We start from the raw sequence: 16312 nt of genomic DNA on the forward strand, positions 1-16312 counted from the left end.
TATGCCAGCAAGTTTGGAAAACTCAGCAATGGCCAGAGGATTGGAGAAGATCAGTCTACATCCCAATTCCAAAGAAGGGCAGTGCCAAAGAATGCTGCAACTACCGCACAATTGCGCTCATTTCACACGCTAGCAAGGTTATGCTTAAAATTCTACAAGGCAGGCTTAGGCAGTATGTGGACCGAGAACTCCCAGAAGTGCAAGCTGGATTTCGAAAGGGCAGAGGAACCAGAGACCAAATAGCAAACATGCGCTGGATTATGGAGAAAGCTAGAGAGTTCCAGAAAAACGTCTACTTTTGCTTCATTGACTATGCAAAAGCCTTTGACTGTGTCGACCACAGCAAACTATGGCAAGTTCTTAAAGAAATGGGAGTGCCTGATCACCTCATCTGTCTCCTGAGAAATCTCTATGTGGGACAAGAAGCTACAGTTAGAACTGGATATGGAACAACTGATTGGTTCAAAATTGGGAAAGGAGTACGACAAGGTTGTATATTGTCTCCCTGCTTATTTAACTTATATGCAGAATTCATCATGCGAAAGGCTGGACTAGATGAATCCCAAGCCGGAATTAAGATTGCCGGAAGAAATATCAACAACCTCAGATATGCAGATGACACAACCTTGATGGCAGAAAGCGAGGAGGAATTAAAGAACCTTTTAATGAGGGTGAAAGAGGAGAGCGCAAAATATGGTCTGAAGCTCAACATCAAAAAAACCAAGATCATGGCCACTGGTCCAATCACCTCCTGGCAAATAGAAGGGGAAGAAATGGAGGCAGTGAGAGATTTTACTTTCTTGGGCTCCTTGATCACTGCAGATGGTGACAGCAGTCACGAAATTAAAAGACGCCTGCTTCTTGGGAGAAAAGCAATGACAAACCTAGACAGCATCTTAAAAAGCAGAGACATCACTTTGCCGACAAAGGTCCGTATAGTTAAAGCTATGGTTTTCCCAGTAGTGATGTATGGAAGTGAGAGCTGGACCATAAAGAAGGCTGATCGTCGAAGAATTGATGCTTTTGAATTATGGTGCTGGAGGAGACTCTTGAGAGTCCCATGGACTGCTAGAAGATCAAACCTATCCATTCTTAAGGAAATCAGCCCTGAGTGCTCCCTGGAAGGACAGATCGTGAAGCTGAGGCTCCAATACTTTGGCCACCTCATGAGAAGAGAAGAATCTTTGGAAAAGACCCTGATGTTGGGAAAGATTGAGGGCACTAGGAGAAGGGGACGACAGAGGACAAGATGGTTGGACAGTGTTCTCGAAGCTACGAACATGAGTCTGACCAAACTGCGGGAGGCAGTGCAAGACAGGAGTGCCTGGCGTGCTATGGTCCATGGGGTCACGAAGAGTCGGACACGACTAAACGACTAAACAACAACAACAGTAAAATATGCAGGGATGTAGGAGATGTAAAATGAACCATGGAAAGAGAAGAAGGGATGTCATTGGATATTTTAGAGCTTGTAAAATGTTTATTTAAATTGTAAAATTGGAAATTTAATAAAAATTATATAATCATCATGATCATCATTATTATCATCATAGAAAGCATACTGACAACCCAGTTCACCTCTGCTTAGGGCTGGTTGCAGACTCAAATAGTAATGGAGGGATCTTGTCAATTTTGGTTCATACTATTTTCTCTCTCACACACACCCTGATCTCCCCATTAAATAATAATAAAAAAAACAACTCAGAATTCTTCAGTATTTCTATGTGAATTAGGTTTGTTTTTCCTTTCAAGGCCAACTGAATGAAATCTCTAATGTGGGCTCCAGCAGGGAAAGGCAAGAGTTTGGTGGAGGGAGCAGAGAGCCAGAGCTAATGTGTTTTGCAAACCTTGAGGTTCTTCCATAGTAGTTTTTTCTAAAGGGCTCTGGGCTCTTGCTGAGATTAAGTTTAACTAACTGGTTGCTGTTCTCTGCTAGCCAACATGTGAGTGTTGTAACCTTACATAATGTGATGGATTGCAATATCTCCCCTTTGAAGGGAGTTGCCTTTTTATCTTTGGCTCCAAAACTCAATAGAGACAATATGTCAATGAAGCTCTCCTGAAGGTAAAGCAAACAGCCTGGAGGCTGAAAGGCAGGAGAGAGAGAGAGAGAGAGAGAGAGAGAGAGAGAGAGAGAGAGATTCTGAGCCTGTGCTGGGAAGCACAAGACATGATGTCTATTTGATGTTTTCATTCTGTTATGAAGAGTCCTGTGAGTAAAGATTTAATAATATTTCTATGGACCTGGACAATAATTCATTTCCAAAAGGAAATGAAGGCTTCCAGTTCTTATGCTACCAATCGTTTCAAACTGCACAATATTTAATATCTGCAACACTGCAATTGATTGCCATGCTCAGTTGAGATGTCTATGAAGAGAAAGAAAATACCTGCCATGGCTGTAGCCTTTGAAGTCCCATTCTCTCATTAGCCCTCTGCTTAGATCTAGATGAATATGCAGCATTTAAGGCATGAGCCACGGCTTGGACAGTGTTGTAGATCCTGTAGCTGTCTAGAGAGAGGATTCTTTCCAGATCGTCTTGGGGAAACATCTCCAGTTTCTCTCTCTCTCTGCATCTTGTCCAGCCTTTCACTGAGGATGCATGCTTTGAATAGGAACAACTAAAAGCACCCTCCCAAAACTTCTTACTACCAGAGAAAAAGGATGGAAAACCATCAGATGTTGCCCTTTTGCTTGTCTCAGTGAAGAAGGAAAATATACCATGGATGTGTTGGAAAGATATGTCATTATACATCAGGTCCAGGGAGACATCCCACATAACTGTTGTGATGAAGATTTTCCCAACAATTGATTTCATCACTTTGTCAAAAATCTGTTGTATAATGTATAGTCCATCTAAGAAATAAGTCATTTCACCATAGTAAACAAATACATGCACTTGCCTCCACTTGCGGAATGGAAGACGGTCCATTTTTACCGCATTTGCATTCATTCCTGGGATGCTTTGTGATATGACAACACAGACACCGCTCTTGATGAGCACCGGCATCAAGCTCTTCAGGAACCTCTCCCCATTGTTGGTGTCTGGTGCAATGAGGCCAATCAAGGTCCACCTGAAGTGCTGGAGCAGCTTGACAATCCCTGGGTACAGGGCTTCTTCTTTGGGGACCATCCGGTAGAAAAAAGGAAACTGCCTCTTATCATTCAGAACATGAGAGACAAAAGCATAAGTGACCTGGGAAGAGAAGGAAGATTTGTATCTTATTTGATTTCAGATCAAAGCCTAAATATTTCTAAGTCCAACATGAGATTGGGTAGGTCTTAGGAAGGAGGAAGGTCTATTGCAAGGACCCTTTGGTGGGAACAGTGATTTCATAAAAGGATTCTAGGTAATGTCTTTTTAAAAAACAAAAACAAAACATGCCCCTCATTAATCTCTAGAAGGAAAAATCCCTGCAGGTACTTCCATGTTTCATGTGTCAGGCGAACATGCAACAGGAAGCCTCAGGCCTAGTGAGCCAGAAGCAAATGGGCATTTAAATTACTTCATCAAGGGAGACTTCTTCAAAGACAGGACACAAGAAATCCTTTTCCCAATATCAAACTGGGGTGGCCACCCATAGAATGGCTAAACCTGTCTCACAATCTGATTAGAATAGCCAATATCATAATGCTATTATACCTCTCTCCATTCCCACCTGTGGGATTTTATAGATGCCCAACACATTTGAAATCTGGATGGAGCTTTGAGAGTCAGACCCTTCGAGAACAGCCAGTAAGTTCGTCTGTTTACCACAGCTGTAGTTTGGAAAGTTCAGCTGCCCAATTGACAGCATGTCTAGCAAAGCATGGTATGTCACCCTTCCATCAAAAAAGTTCTCATGGATGCTGTAGCCCAGGGTGATGTTGGGTAACAGCTTTTGATTCTGGTTGATCTCCTGAATGGCAAACAAGAAGGAGAGGAGCTGCCAGTACATTGTGGTTCCTTTCCTGGAAAATATATATATACATGCCAGCACTGTAACATTCCCCTGTCCCCTTTATGGTTGTCAGTTTTAATTTTGCATTTGCATTTACTTATTTATTGCAAGCTGCTTGGAAGAACTTCTTGTTAAAAGGACAGCATAGAAATGTCCCAAACAAACAAAAGATCCCTGAAATAACACCCAAAATAACTTCCCCAATGTTACCATAGCTTATAACAGTTGATGTTGTTATTCCCATATTATCACCCTTTTTATTAAGATGTTTTCCACTGTTTGTCAAGATGTATATGACTACTATAGGGCAGCATATATTCTAATAATAAAAATTCCGATGATGATGATGATGATGATGCCAGGGTTTGTTAACAAGGGGATCTAAGACGGTGATTAAAAAATCCAGAAAGCGCTATCATGATTCCGCTTTCAGAAAGTAGATATTTCCCCCTGTATATTAAACCTAATGCAAAAAGACACCCTCATCTGTTCCAGCATCCAGTTCTCAAGGTGGCCAACCAGATGCACATGCAAAACTGAGAAGCACAAGAGCTCTTCCCCTACTTGAGATTCTCAGTTCCTGGTACCCAGAGGCATAGTGCCTGTGAGAGTGAATGGAGAACATAGCCATTGTGACTGGTAGCCACTGAGAGCCTAATCACCCACAAATTTATCTGCCAGTGGGATTTTCTTGTTCTTAAAGGCAGGTACCAAATAATGAGAAAGCCCCAGAAAATAACTTGAGATGAGCTGGATCTCATGGAAATGGTAGCAAAACGTCTTACCAATAAAAGCTGGTGGAAGGACAGTGACTAAAGATATGAGGCTGAAACGCAGTGTTGGTGGCAGAGATGACCCCACTGATGAGGTGGTTTCCTGGCCTGAAATAATTAGGTGCATCTATCTTATCTCTTTCCAAAGACAAGAGGCATTTTGTCTGCAGTTTCCAACAGCCTCCCAAAGGCATTAGAAGCAGTAGAAGCAGTAGAACGAGGACCATCTTTTTACTCCCAGAAACGAGCACCTCCTTCATGACTGCTCCCTTACAAAGATATAGAAGCCTTTTGTTGTTGTGGTTGCAATATACAATAGCTTTCTTCTTACTAATGGAGCCCTGCAAAGAGAGAAGTCAAGCCAACCTCATTCTGGTACATTTATTATGAGGTTTTCTGCACTGGTCCCAGGAACGAGCACCTCCTTTATGACTGCTCCCTTACAAAGAATTAGGAGCCTTGTGTTGTGGTACTTGCAAGATGCAGTAACTTTCTTCTTACTAACAGAGTCCTGCAAAGGGATCACATCTGAAGTGGAGAGAAGTGAAGCCAACCTCATTCTGGTACAGTTATCATCTGTCCTAAATATCAGCCCACCCAAGTTTTGGGTGGCTCAGGAGGCATATATGTGCCAGACCTTTCTGACTCAGATCCATGACATCTTCTCAAATTCTTCTGATTTCTAATCTAGTGGACTCAAGCGTGATCTTTGGACAAATCCCTAGATCTTTGGTGAGAAGTAGAAGCAAACACACACACACTATCATTTTGATAATTATACGGAGAAGAAGTACCACCTCTGCAAGTTCATAAACTTTATTCAGCTCCACCTGCAACTGTAGGGCTGGAGAAAAACATATTTGTGAAAACTCCAAGATCTAGCTCCAAATTGTGCGATGCAAATGCCAGACTGGTGAAAAAGGCCAACATCAATAGTTAGAATTTACCTGAACTGTCATACGTGAGCTCTGGCAGAATCCTGTTGCTGGCTGGCATTGGTTTTCTGGTTCTTTTAACAAATCCCCCCCCCCTGATGCCAGCATAGGATAGGGAATTTGAGAGGTGAAAAAGGGAACTGAAATTTCGTGTAAAGACAGAGGCAATTCAGCAGATTTTTTGTAGGTTTATTGTTTTGTTATTGTTCTTGTTTTTATTATATACTTTTTGCTCTTATCCTGTTATTTTATGCTGTGAACCACCCTGGGATCTTTGGGTGAAGGGCAGTGTACAAATTTAATAAAGAAACAGGCAAACAAACACTTGGACTTCCAAAAAAGCTTTCAAAAAGGTGCTTCCTGAGTAAGCTTAGTAGTTATGGAATAAGAGAAGAGGTATTCTTGTGGATCAGGAATGGAATTGCGGGAAGCAGAAAATAGGATTAAGTGGATAGTCCTTCAAATGGGGGGGGGGTGCCACAGGTTCTTGACCAAAAGCTTGCAAGGACAATCTAGCCACATCATTTTACACCAACTAGAGATTTGCACCATACCCAAGGGCAGCCCCAGAAAGAGTGCGTTGCAGTAGTCCATCTCCAAGTTTACCAATGCTCCAGTGGTCAGGCTAGTCCTGTTGACAAACAGCCATAGAGGACACATGGGTCTCTAGTGACAGAGGTGTATCCAAGAGTACCCCCAAACTCTGCACTTGCTGTTTTAGAGGAAGTACAACTTCATCTAGAAGTGGGAATCATCCAAAGAGCCTACAAATTGTGTGTCCAGCTCCTATTTCCTGACACTCCCTAAGTGATGGAAAACCAGACCATATAATCGTTCTACACTTTTCTATGCATTTTTGTGTAACTTTCAGAATTGCAAACCATTTTTAAAAGGCGACTTTCTTGCACTATGGCAGAAACCTTTAATTGCAGGAAAACAAAGTTCCGCCATCTGCTGGAATCCCTCCTGCAAAATATTGACTGTCTGGAGGCACACTCTGATTTCATAGGTTCCAATTGCCCCCATATGCCAGGAACAATGAACTTAGGTGCTTATCAGTTGAAGGTGCAGTAGCAGCTGATGCCTAACTAACGACTGAAAATGAGTGTGCTACATTTGAGAATGTTACGATTGTGCAAAGTGACATTTTAAAACCCAAACCTACAAGGGGGTAAATAATGCAGCTAACTGCAAATACAGCTGAAATGCAACCTTATGAAATGTTAATGATTGTGAAAGTTGTGGTCTGTTTCACTATGGTGTGAGTCCACTTTCAGTGAGGCTGATGGCTCTCTCCTCTCTCCTACAGGCCACTAATGAAAGGTATTTAAGCATCTCAAGGTGGATTCATTTTATTTTCTGTGCAGGAAACAGCTGAGAGTTTAGATGCAGCAAGAATTAGAAATGTTGTTTTCATTCAGTGAAGGAGGGCACTTTTTCATATCAGTGGCTATCGTGGGAAATTCTGGAATATCCTGTCCTTCCTGGCTGCCATTCATGAAATCAATCATGAAATCAATCAGATGGACATGGATTTCCATATTGCGTGGGAAAGTCCTTAAAACATAACAATGATTTATTTATACCCCACCCATCTGGCTGGGTTTCCCCAACCACTCTGGGTGGCTTCCAGCAAAACATTAAATTATAATAATTCATCACATATTAAAAGCTTCCCTAAACAGAGATCCCTATACTGGACCGAGGCCGTTTAGGGCTTTAAAGGTCAGCACCAACACTTGTGCCAAGAAACGTACTGGGAGACAATGTAGATCTTTCAAGACCGGTGTTATGTGGTCTCGGCGGCCGCTCCCAGTCACCAGTCTAGCTGCCGCATTCTGGATTAGTTGTAGTTTCCGGGTCACCTTCAAAGGTAGCCCCACATAGAGTGTGTTGCAGTAGTCCAAACGAGTCCTCAAAACCAGCCCGCCCCCTGTCACCCAATAACAGTACTTCTGTCTTGTCAGAATTCAACCTCAATCCGTTACCTGCCATCCATCCTTCAACCGCCTCAAGACACTCAACGCAGGACCTTCACCGCTTTCACTGGTTCCGATTTTAAAAAGAGGTAGAGCTGGGTATCATCTGCATACTGATGAACACCCAGCCCAAACCCCCTGATGATCTCTCCCAGCAGCTGCATGTACATGTTAAAAAGCATGGGGGAGAGGACGGAACCCTGAGGCACCCCACAAGTGAGAGCCCAGGGGTCTGAACACTCACCCCCCCCACCACCACTTTCAGGACACGGCCTGGGAGGAAGGAGCGGAACCACTGTATAACAGTGCGCCCAGCTCCCAGTCCCTCTAGACGGTCCAGAAGGATGTTGTGGTTGATGGTATCAAATGCCACTAAGAGCTCCAACAGAACTAGGAAACAGCTCTCACCTTTGTCTCTAGCCCGCCGGAGATCATCAACCAGCATGGTCAAGGCAGTTTCAGTCCCAATATGAGGCCTGATTCCCAACTGGAAGGGATCCAAATGCTCCCCATCCTCCAGGCGTGCCTGGAGTTGTTCAGCAACCGCCCGCTCAATCACATAAATTTCTTCATGGGAAGCTAGACTCCTCTTGGAAGGGAAGCTGCCTCCACATTTCTAATACGCTTCATGCCCTGTACAGTGATACCTCAGGTTAAAGATGCTTCAGGTTACAGACTCCGCTAACCCAGAAATAGTACCTCAGGTTAAGAACTTTTCTTCAGGATGACAAAAGAAATTGTGCTTTGGCAGTGCGGCGGCAGCGGGAGGCCCCATTAGCTAAAGTGGTACCTCAGGTTAAGAACTGTTTCAGGTTGGACTTCCGGTCTGCCGTGCTGGCGGAGAGGCGCAGAAACCTTGAGTTCCGAGGTTTCTGGCTCCGTGGAGGGGGGAATTCCGCGGGGGCGACGCGGACCCCTGTAAGAACCCCGGGTAGAGTGTCCCGGGGGCAAAACATGTTAAATTTCTTCCTAATGAGTAATTTAGTTAGCTCATTAGGGGCTTTGCCAAACATCACAGCAGTCCAGTCCGCTTCCTTAGTAGCTGCGGACCTTGGCAAAAATAGCAAAATACATCATCTTCTTGCTCTCTTCTTCTTGCACAGTTAGAAGCTGTGTGTGAACTACAAGGAGCAGCACACATAAAATCACACAGATATCGTCCGTCTTCTAAACTAATTGCTTTATTATTTACATAGCAATAAACATCAGCCTCCCGGCGAGAGACAAGGCATGACTGCTCTCTTCGCCAGGCAAAAACGAAACTGATTTACACACAGTCAGAGAACAAAGACTGTAACATGATCCCCCTTTGCTCCCTCCTTTCCAGTGGTCAGGCGACACGGCAAAAACACACAGACACACAGACGCAGGCTGCTTTTAACTCTTGCCAGCCTGAAACTCCTCACAAAACAGCCCAGCAGAGCCCCAGGGTGACTCCGGTAAGCTCGTTAGAGCCCCAAGAACCAGCTGAGTGGTAGTCGTGGGAGCCATTTTGGGCACCATTGTTGCCACCACGAAGCGAAGCTCCGTGCCTACAGCCTGAAAGCGGCAGGTTATTTCCTTTAAAAAGAAGAGATTTGGACTCAGTAAGTTAAAAATTTCGAATTGGACTGGGTAATTGGCTTTGGGAGAAGACCTAAAGGGAAGTCAGTCTCCCCACTCGAGTAATGGATGATGCAGTAAAGCTGTGGAAAGCTCAAAAATTGTTTTAAAAAAACTTCTCCCTGAGGCAGAGCGGGAGAAAGTTAAGCTGTGTGTCTAAATCTCTGCAAGGGATAGCGATTTGACAAGGGGAAAAACCCCGGGAACCTGGAGTCGGGTCAAAGGAAGGACCGGCTAGCTGCCATTATGATGTCATAAGAAAGGAATATGCTTGCTTACATGAGACTGAGACCGAGAGCTGCAGCGAAGCGAAAGAGGAAGTTATAAAGTTAAACTCTAAGGATACTCAGCTCTGAATTCTAAATTGAATAACAAGAGAAAGTTCAAAAGAAATAGAAGGTGGATCCAGCTCAGACGGGACTATTTTTTTTTATATCTGGAATATACAAAATAAAGACAACAACAATACCACTTCCTGCTCTGCCATATTTATGGAGGCGGAGATGGAAGAGAAAGCCCTGGACTCTGGGAAGGACGGTGCACAGTGGGACTTAATTTTGCAAACAGTTTTGGAAATGATAGAGGAGATTCGTAATCCTAAAGGCGTAGCGATTACCATGGTTGAGAAGACTGTTGAAATACCAGAACTGAGCTCTAAATTAGAAGATCCATATAAATTCAGGGAGGAAGAAGAGGAATAATAATAATAATAATAATAATAATAATAATAATAATAATAATAATAATATGTAGGTTGGGACTTGATTTTGAGAATTTTTTTGGAAATGACAGAGGAGATCCGTAACCCTAAAGGGAAAGTAAGAACCATGGGAGAGAAGCTTGCTGGACCAACAGAACTGAACTTTGAAATAGAAAAAGAGGAAGAAGAAATCACTGCTCCACCGGTGGGAGGGGTGGAACGGGGAAGGGATCTGACTCAAAAGTCCCCAGAAAAAGGGAAAAGCAAAAAGGTTCCCACCCCAGTGAGAGAGGGGGGGGGAAGAAAGCAGGTGGGGGACAGAGAGAGGAGACTGAAGACAATATGTTGGGAATACAGCAGGGGGTTAAGAGGGCTGAGCAAGGTTTGAATTGGGACAGAACAGGAGTGGGGTGAGGAGAAATTTGGGTAGAATTATTATAGATGGGGGGAAACGGTCCGAACTCGGAAAGTTTTAAGGAGTTAGCTGATATCTCTGGAGACATCGATTCCAAGGGAAGGGGGTTGATTTAGATTGGGGGGGGATAAAAAGGGGGGAAGATTGAGAAAAGGAGCTATGAATATTTTTGGGTTGAGAGCATGAATATTTTTGGGTAATAGAAGTATAGAAAATTATGAAGGGTAACTGTATAAGAATAAGTTTTTAAAAATGGGAGATAGAATGTATATTAAGATTTGGAAACTGCGATGTATAATTAAGATTCGGAAATTGTAAAAGATAACTATTAATAAGAAATTTGAGAAGGGGAAGTGGGAAGTGAGGAAGTTTGAAGAGATACGGTGTGATAATCCTGATATTATTGCTTTTTTGATCTTTTTTCTTTTTTGTAAAATTCAATAAAAATTATTTTTTTAAAAAAAAGAACTGTTTCAGGTTAAGAATGGACCTCCAGAACAAACTAAGTTCTTAACCCGAGGTGCCACTGTATGAATTCTTCGATGGAGGATGAGACCTGCCCCTCCTTCTGAAGCTCTTTCCACATTCCAAGCTCTGATAGGGTTTCTTCCTGGTATGAATTCTTTGATGGGAAGTGAGACTATCCTTCCTTGTGAAGCTCTTTCCACATTCCAAGCACTGATAGGGTTTCTCCCCTGTATGAATTCTTTGATGGGAAGTGAGATTCTGGTTGTGACTGAAGCTCTTTCCACATTCCAAGCACTGATAGGGTTTTTCTCCAGTATGAATTCTTCGATGGGAAGTGAGATGCTGTTTAAGACTGAAGCTCTTCCCACATTCCAAGCACTGGTATGGTTTCTCCCCTGTATGAATTATTTGATGGCAAGTGAGATGGGTGCTCTTACTGAAGCACTTTCCACATTCCAAACACTGATAGGGTTTCTTCCCTGTATGAATTCTTCGATGGGAAGTGAGAGAGGCACCTTGGGTGAAGCTCATTCCACATTCCAAGCACTGATAGGGTTTCTCTCCTGTATGAATTCTTTGATGAGAAGTGAGAATGCTCCTATTACTGAAGCTCTTTCCACATTCCAAGCACTGATAGGGCTTCTCCCCTGTATGGATTCTGTGATGGGAAGTGAGATTCTGGTTGTGACTGAAGCTCTTTCCACATTCCAAGCACTGATAGGGTTTTTCTCCAGTATGAATTCTTTGATGGGAAATGAGATGCTGTTTAAGACTGAAGCTCTTTCCACATTCCAAGCACCGATAGGGTTTCTCCCCTGTATGAACTCGTCGATGGTAAGTGAGATCCCCACTCTGACGAAAGCTCTTTCCACATTCCAAGCACTGATAGGGTTTCTCCCCTGTATGAATTCTTTGGTGGGAAGTGAGACTGTGGCTGTGACTGAAGCTCTTTCCACATTCCAAGCACTGAAAGGGTTTCTCCCCTGTATGAATTCTGTGATGGGAAGTGAGCTTGGGCCCCTCCCGAAAGCTCTTTCCACATTCTAAACACTGATATGGTTTCTCCCCTGTATGAATTCTTTGATGGGAATATAGATTTGAGCTGCGACGGAAGCTTTTTCCACATTCCAAGCACTGATAGGGTTTCTCTCCAGTATGAATTATTCGATGGGAAGTGAGATTGTCCTTCCAACTGAAGCTCTTCTCACATTCTGAGCACTGAGAGCCTTTCTTCCCACTGTGAGTTCTTTGATGGGAACAGGAACTCTGACTGGAGCGCTCTCCGCACTCCCAAATTTGATATGGCTTCTCCACTGTGTGGATTTTGTCATGGTCTCCCCCATTCTTCATTTCCAATTCATCACCACCTACAACAAAGAGTGAAACTAATTAGATCCTCAGGAAAAAACGGAGGCCCCAATTATTGAACAAGGCTTATGAACATTTGTGAAAGAGGAAGAATGGAAGATGTGAGGTCATTCTACAGAGGTCACGGCCTTTGTCAACCAGCATTCAGAGACATATTTATGGGAACAAGAGGTTCAAAATGTCTGGCTCTTTTCTAGGACGGATTTTTGTTGCCACAATCATGAAATCCACTCCAACTCTAACATTGGTCTTCTCTTTAAAATACGGGCAGAGGCTTAAACAGAAACCCAAACCTGACAGAAGTTACCTCAACTTCCCTAACAACTCTGTGTGTGAATGTTGCCTCCAAGATGATATAGAAAAGGTGACTGTCACTCCAGGAGGCCATGTTTTCAGTTAGGTCTGTTCTCAACTGTCAAGTGAGAGAGAGATGTTCTGTGAGAGCAGCTGCTGCTTGTTTTATGCTGCTATGTGCCTCTGAAAAAGTCTGTAAAGTCTCATATAGATATAAGCACATGTAATTCACTCTTAAGGCTTAATGTAGCAGTATTATTTGATGTTGAATTATATTGGTTTTTTGAGTGTAGCTTATTGTCTGGAATAACGAATGGGATAAATGTATAAACAATCTAAATCAATAAAGAATAGATATAGATATATTAGATATAAGCACATGTAAACATGTTTTAGTATATCAAGTAACGTACAGTGGTACCTCGGGTTACAAACGCTTCAGGTTACAAACGTTTCAGGTTACAGACTACGCTAACCCACAAAAAAATTGTACCTCGGGTTAAGACCTTTGCTTAAGGATGAGAACAGAAATTGTGCTCCAGCGGCAGTGGGAAGCCCCATTAGCTAAAGTGGTGCTTCAGGTTAAGAACATTTTCAGGTTAAGAACGAACCTCCAGAACGAATTAACCCGAGGTACCACTGTAGTTTAGTCTCATTGCTTCTACTGCTGTGTGATGGAGCGGTAAATTTTTTGATATTGGTAGGGTATTCGGATCACGGCAATGGTATTAGACATTTTGAGCTGCCAATACATTGTGGTGGCCGAGAAGCTGTGATTTATTCCTAGCTCAAATTGCCTGCAGATGACAAAGGTGCAGTGTCCCCCTTCTCTATCTCCATCTGCCTGCCTGCTTCCCCCCATCCCCAAACTGAGGAAGCCCCAATACCTCTCTGGCTCCATCCCTCCATGTCCCCATCTCCACTCCCCTGGAACTCACCAGATCTCTCAGAAGTCCAGGGGAGGGAACATTCAGAGGCTGCGAGGAAGGATGCAGGAGACAACCTGACCAGGTCAACCGTCCATCTTCCTCCTTCCATCCTCGCTATGTTTGCAGGATCAGTCTCTTTCATTCTTCCTGAGGAATCGATGAGCCAAAACAAGCTGCAGGGTCCTGGGAGGGAGGAAGAAGCAAAGGGAGCCTCAGAGGCCCTGCAGGGATTCTCCTGCCCAAAACATTCTGCTGCCCCTGGAGAAGCACAAATGGGGCAGCTGCTCCCCAACAGAAACCCCATTTCTAAACATCTTCAGTGATTCCAATTTCCTCTGTATGCTCCTCGCCCCACTTCGTAAGGCTGGCATGGTCTGCACCAGGGGTCAGCAAACTTTTTCAGCAGGGTAGCTTGATAGAACTAGCCTCTTTTGAGATAGCACCAATTTCCATTTCTTATCAAAACCCACAGACTCTCTGCTAGATTTTTTTCAGGAGGTTTTACAAGTACCTATCAGGATGGTAAGAATTTTATTACAGTTATCCAAAAAGGATTTTATGCTTTCCATGTCCTCTGTTATTAGTACAAGCCACCCAATGACTGATAATCCCTCCTCATTTGCCCAGAGGGTTGGGAGGAGGAGTCTTTTATCCTTGCAGCCAAAACCCCACTTATTTATTGCAAAGTGCCAACACAGCAATTCAACCTGAATACTGAGGTTTTAGCTTAGAAAAAACAATTCATACATTAGGGTTAATGTAACCATTTCCATTGATAAATAACTTTATAGTATAACTCAGTGCTTTTTTCCTTGAAAAAATGTTTAGGGATATTCTCACTCTGACTCAAGAAAAACACCATTGCGGGGGGGGGGGGGGATACAATTCTAATTCTAACCCTCCTGCATCCTCACAGGGGGAAAAACAAACCACTGGTATTACTCCGTTAAAAAGTAGTGTTATGAGTCATCAAACTTTGGAAATACACTTTTTCCAGAAGGTTCCACAATTTTGGCCACTAGTGTACACTGGAGGGCCGAACTAAGAGCCACCACCCTCTCCAAATTGTTTAATATGGGATAATATGGGTATAAATTATTATTATTATCATTATTACCTTAAAGACCAACTAAGTTTTTATTTTGGTATGAGCTTTCGTGTGCATGCACACGAAAGCTCATACCAAAATAAAAACTTAGTTGGTCTTTAAGGTGCTACTGAAGGAATTTTTTTATTTTACTTCGATCCAGACCAACACGGCTACCTACCTGTAACCATTATCATTATTATTATCATTATTATTGGGTTCCAGGTCAGCCGGCTAGTCAGGATTGTCACCTGCAGAGTCTACGTCAACTAAAGCATGATAATCTGCCTTGGACTGAGGACTTTTTGGAGGTCTTGCTGTATGTGGAAGCAGAGGAGCTGGTGAGGTCACCTTTTTGAATAATCTTGAGACCAATACACCCCTCCTCCTTGGATATTCCCGGTGTTTATACAGCATCTTCGCAAGTCTCCAGTCTCGAAATGTTGCTCCCACCATGGCATGGAAGCAGTCAAAGTATAGATATTCCACGTCCTAAATCTGTTGGGTTCTTAAGAACACCAGGCATGGAGACCCTTTAGAAACTCCAGAGGTGAGCTGTACGCTCCTCTTGTGACAAGATTCCCAAAAGCTTAGGGTAGCTTGATAGAACTAGGCTCTTTTGAGATAACACCAATTTCCATTTCTTGTTTATCAAAACCCAGGTTGGGAGAAGGAGTCTTTTATACTTGCATTAGCATTTCCTGTGGATAGTTCTGAAATTTGCTTTCACATTAGTTCATCTACTTGCTCCTCCCATGTGCAAATGTATCCACCTGGCTGCAGCCTCTGTTCACAAATGTGACTTATCCCTCAATCTGAAGGGGGTTTATCTGCATGCCCAGGTTTTCTTTACCCAAAGCCCCCTCCCCATAAAGGAAGGCAGTATCTGGATCCAAAAGAAGAACAGAGCTGCATAGCTCCAGCGAACTCGCCCCCTCCCTGGCTTGGCAGAGAGGACAAAGGAGGACCCCCACCGTGCATGATCTGAACAGGGACCCCCATGCACCCTCCCTGCACCCCTGGGACCCCATTCTCCCCACTGCACCTTCAGGGGGAAGAGAGAGGAGACTCACCGGATTCCAGGAGGGGCACCAAGGAAGAGAAAGAGAAAACAAAGCAACCGCCTCTCTGCCTGCAGGAAGCGATATGGGAGGGATGGAATTTAGCCATTGAGAACTTGACCCCTCTCCCCTTTCACTTCCTGTCCTCTCTAGGAATCCAGCTTTGCTCCTTTTAACCCTTGCAAAGCCGAGGGCACCCCGTCCCCCAAGATAGAGGCTCCTGGATCCCAAGGAAAGGCTGGGATGGAGGAGAGGCTCCATCAAGACACCCCCCTCAAAAAAAAAACACCCCTCCCGATCAGCGAGTGCGGGTAAGAATGGAGGGGGGGGGGCTTCCCAGCCAGGAGAGCCCTCCCCTTCCTAAAATAATTTCTCCTCCCCGCCAAGTGCACTTTCCTGCTTCTGCAGCCCAGGAAAAGAGACAGATGAGGAAGAATGAAACGCACACGCGATCCTGGGGGGGAGGGGGAGAGATGTGGAAGCCCCCCCTAAAAGCACCAAAGGCAGGAAAGGCGAAGCCCAGGATTGGGGAGGGAGGGAGAGGGGCAAATGTTGCTCAGGGGGCAGCAGCCCCCCCCCTCACTCTGTGACTCCCCCCCCAACTCCAGTTCAGAGGAAGAGAGACACCTGCCATCCTTTCCCTGGGTTTCCTGCCAGAAAACCAGTTTATACTGGGCTCTCAGAACCCCATTTCTCACCCCAGAGCAGGACCAATCAGAAGCCTCTCCATTTAAGAGCTGGCCAATCCCCTTTCAGATT

General features: G+C 44.0%; 1 protein-coding gene across 1 annotated transcript; it reads right to left on the bottom strand.

Moving 5' to 3' along the window:
- Positions 1–10658: 10658 nt before the first annotated feature.
- Positions 10659–15624, bottom strand: LOC132591282 (zinc finger protein 883-like). The gene is made up of 3 exons (XM_060269257.1): positions 15566–15624; positions 13415–13588; positions 10659–12181 (listed from the first exon to the last, which is right to left on the bottom strand). Exons 2-3 carry the CDS (start codon positions 13545–13547, stop codon positions 10857–10859), a joined length of 1458 nt encoding a protein of 485 aa, XP_060125240.1. The 5' UTR covers positions 13548–13588; positions 15566–15624; the 3' UTR covers positions 10659–10856.
- Between the last annotated feature and the right edge of the window lie 688 nt (positions 15625–16312).

The sequence above is a fragment of the Zootoca vivipara genome, chromosome 2 (assembly GCF_963506605.1).
Source record: "Zootoca vivipara chromosome 2, rZooViv1.1, whole genome shotgun sequence".
Taxonomy (NCBI): Eukaryota; Metazoa; Chordata; class Lepidosauria; order Squamata; family Lacertidae; genus Zootoca; species Zootoca vivipara.

Coding starts and splice junctions, on each gene's coding strand:
- LOC132591282 (XM_060269257.1), bottom strand. CDS start 13,547: ATGAAAGAGACTGATCCTGCAAACATAGCGAGGATGGAAGGAGGAAGA. Junction 12,182..13,414: donor CTGGACTTCTGAGAGATCTG/GTGAGTTCCAGG, acceptor TCTTTGTTGTAG/GTGGTGATGAATTGGAAATG.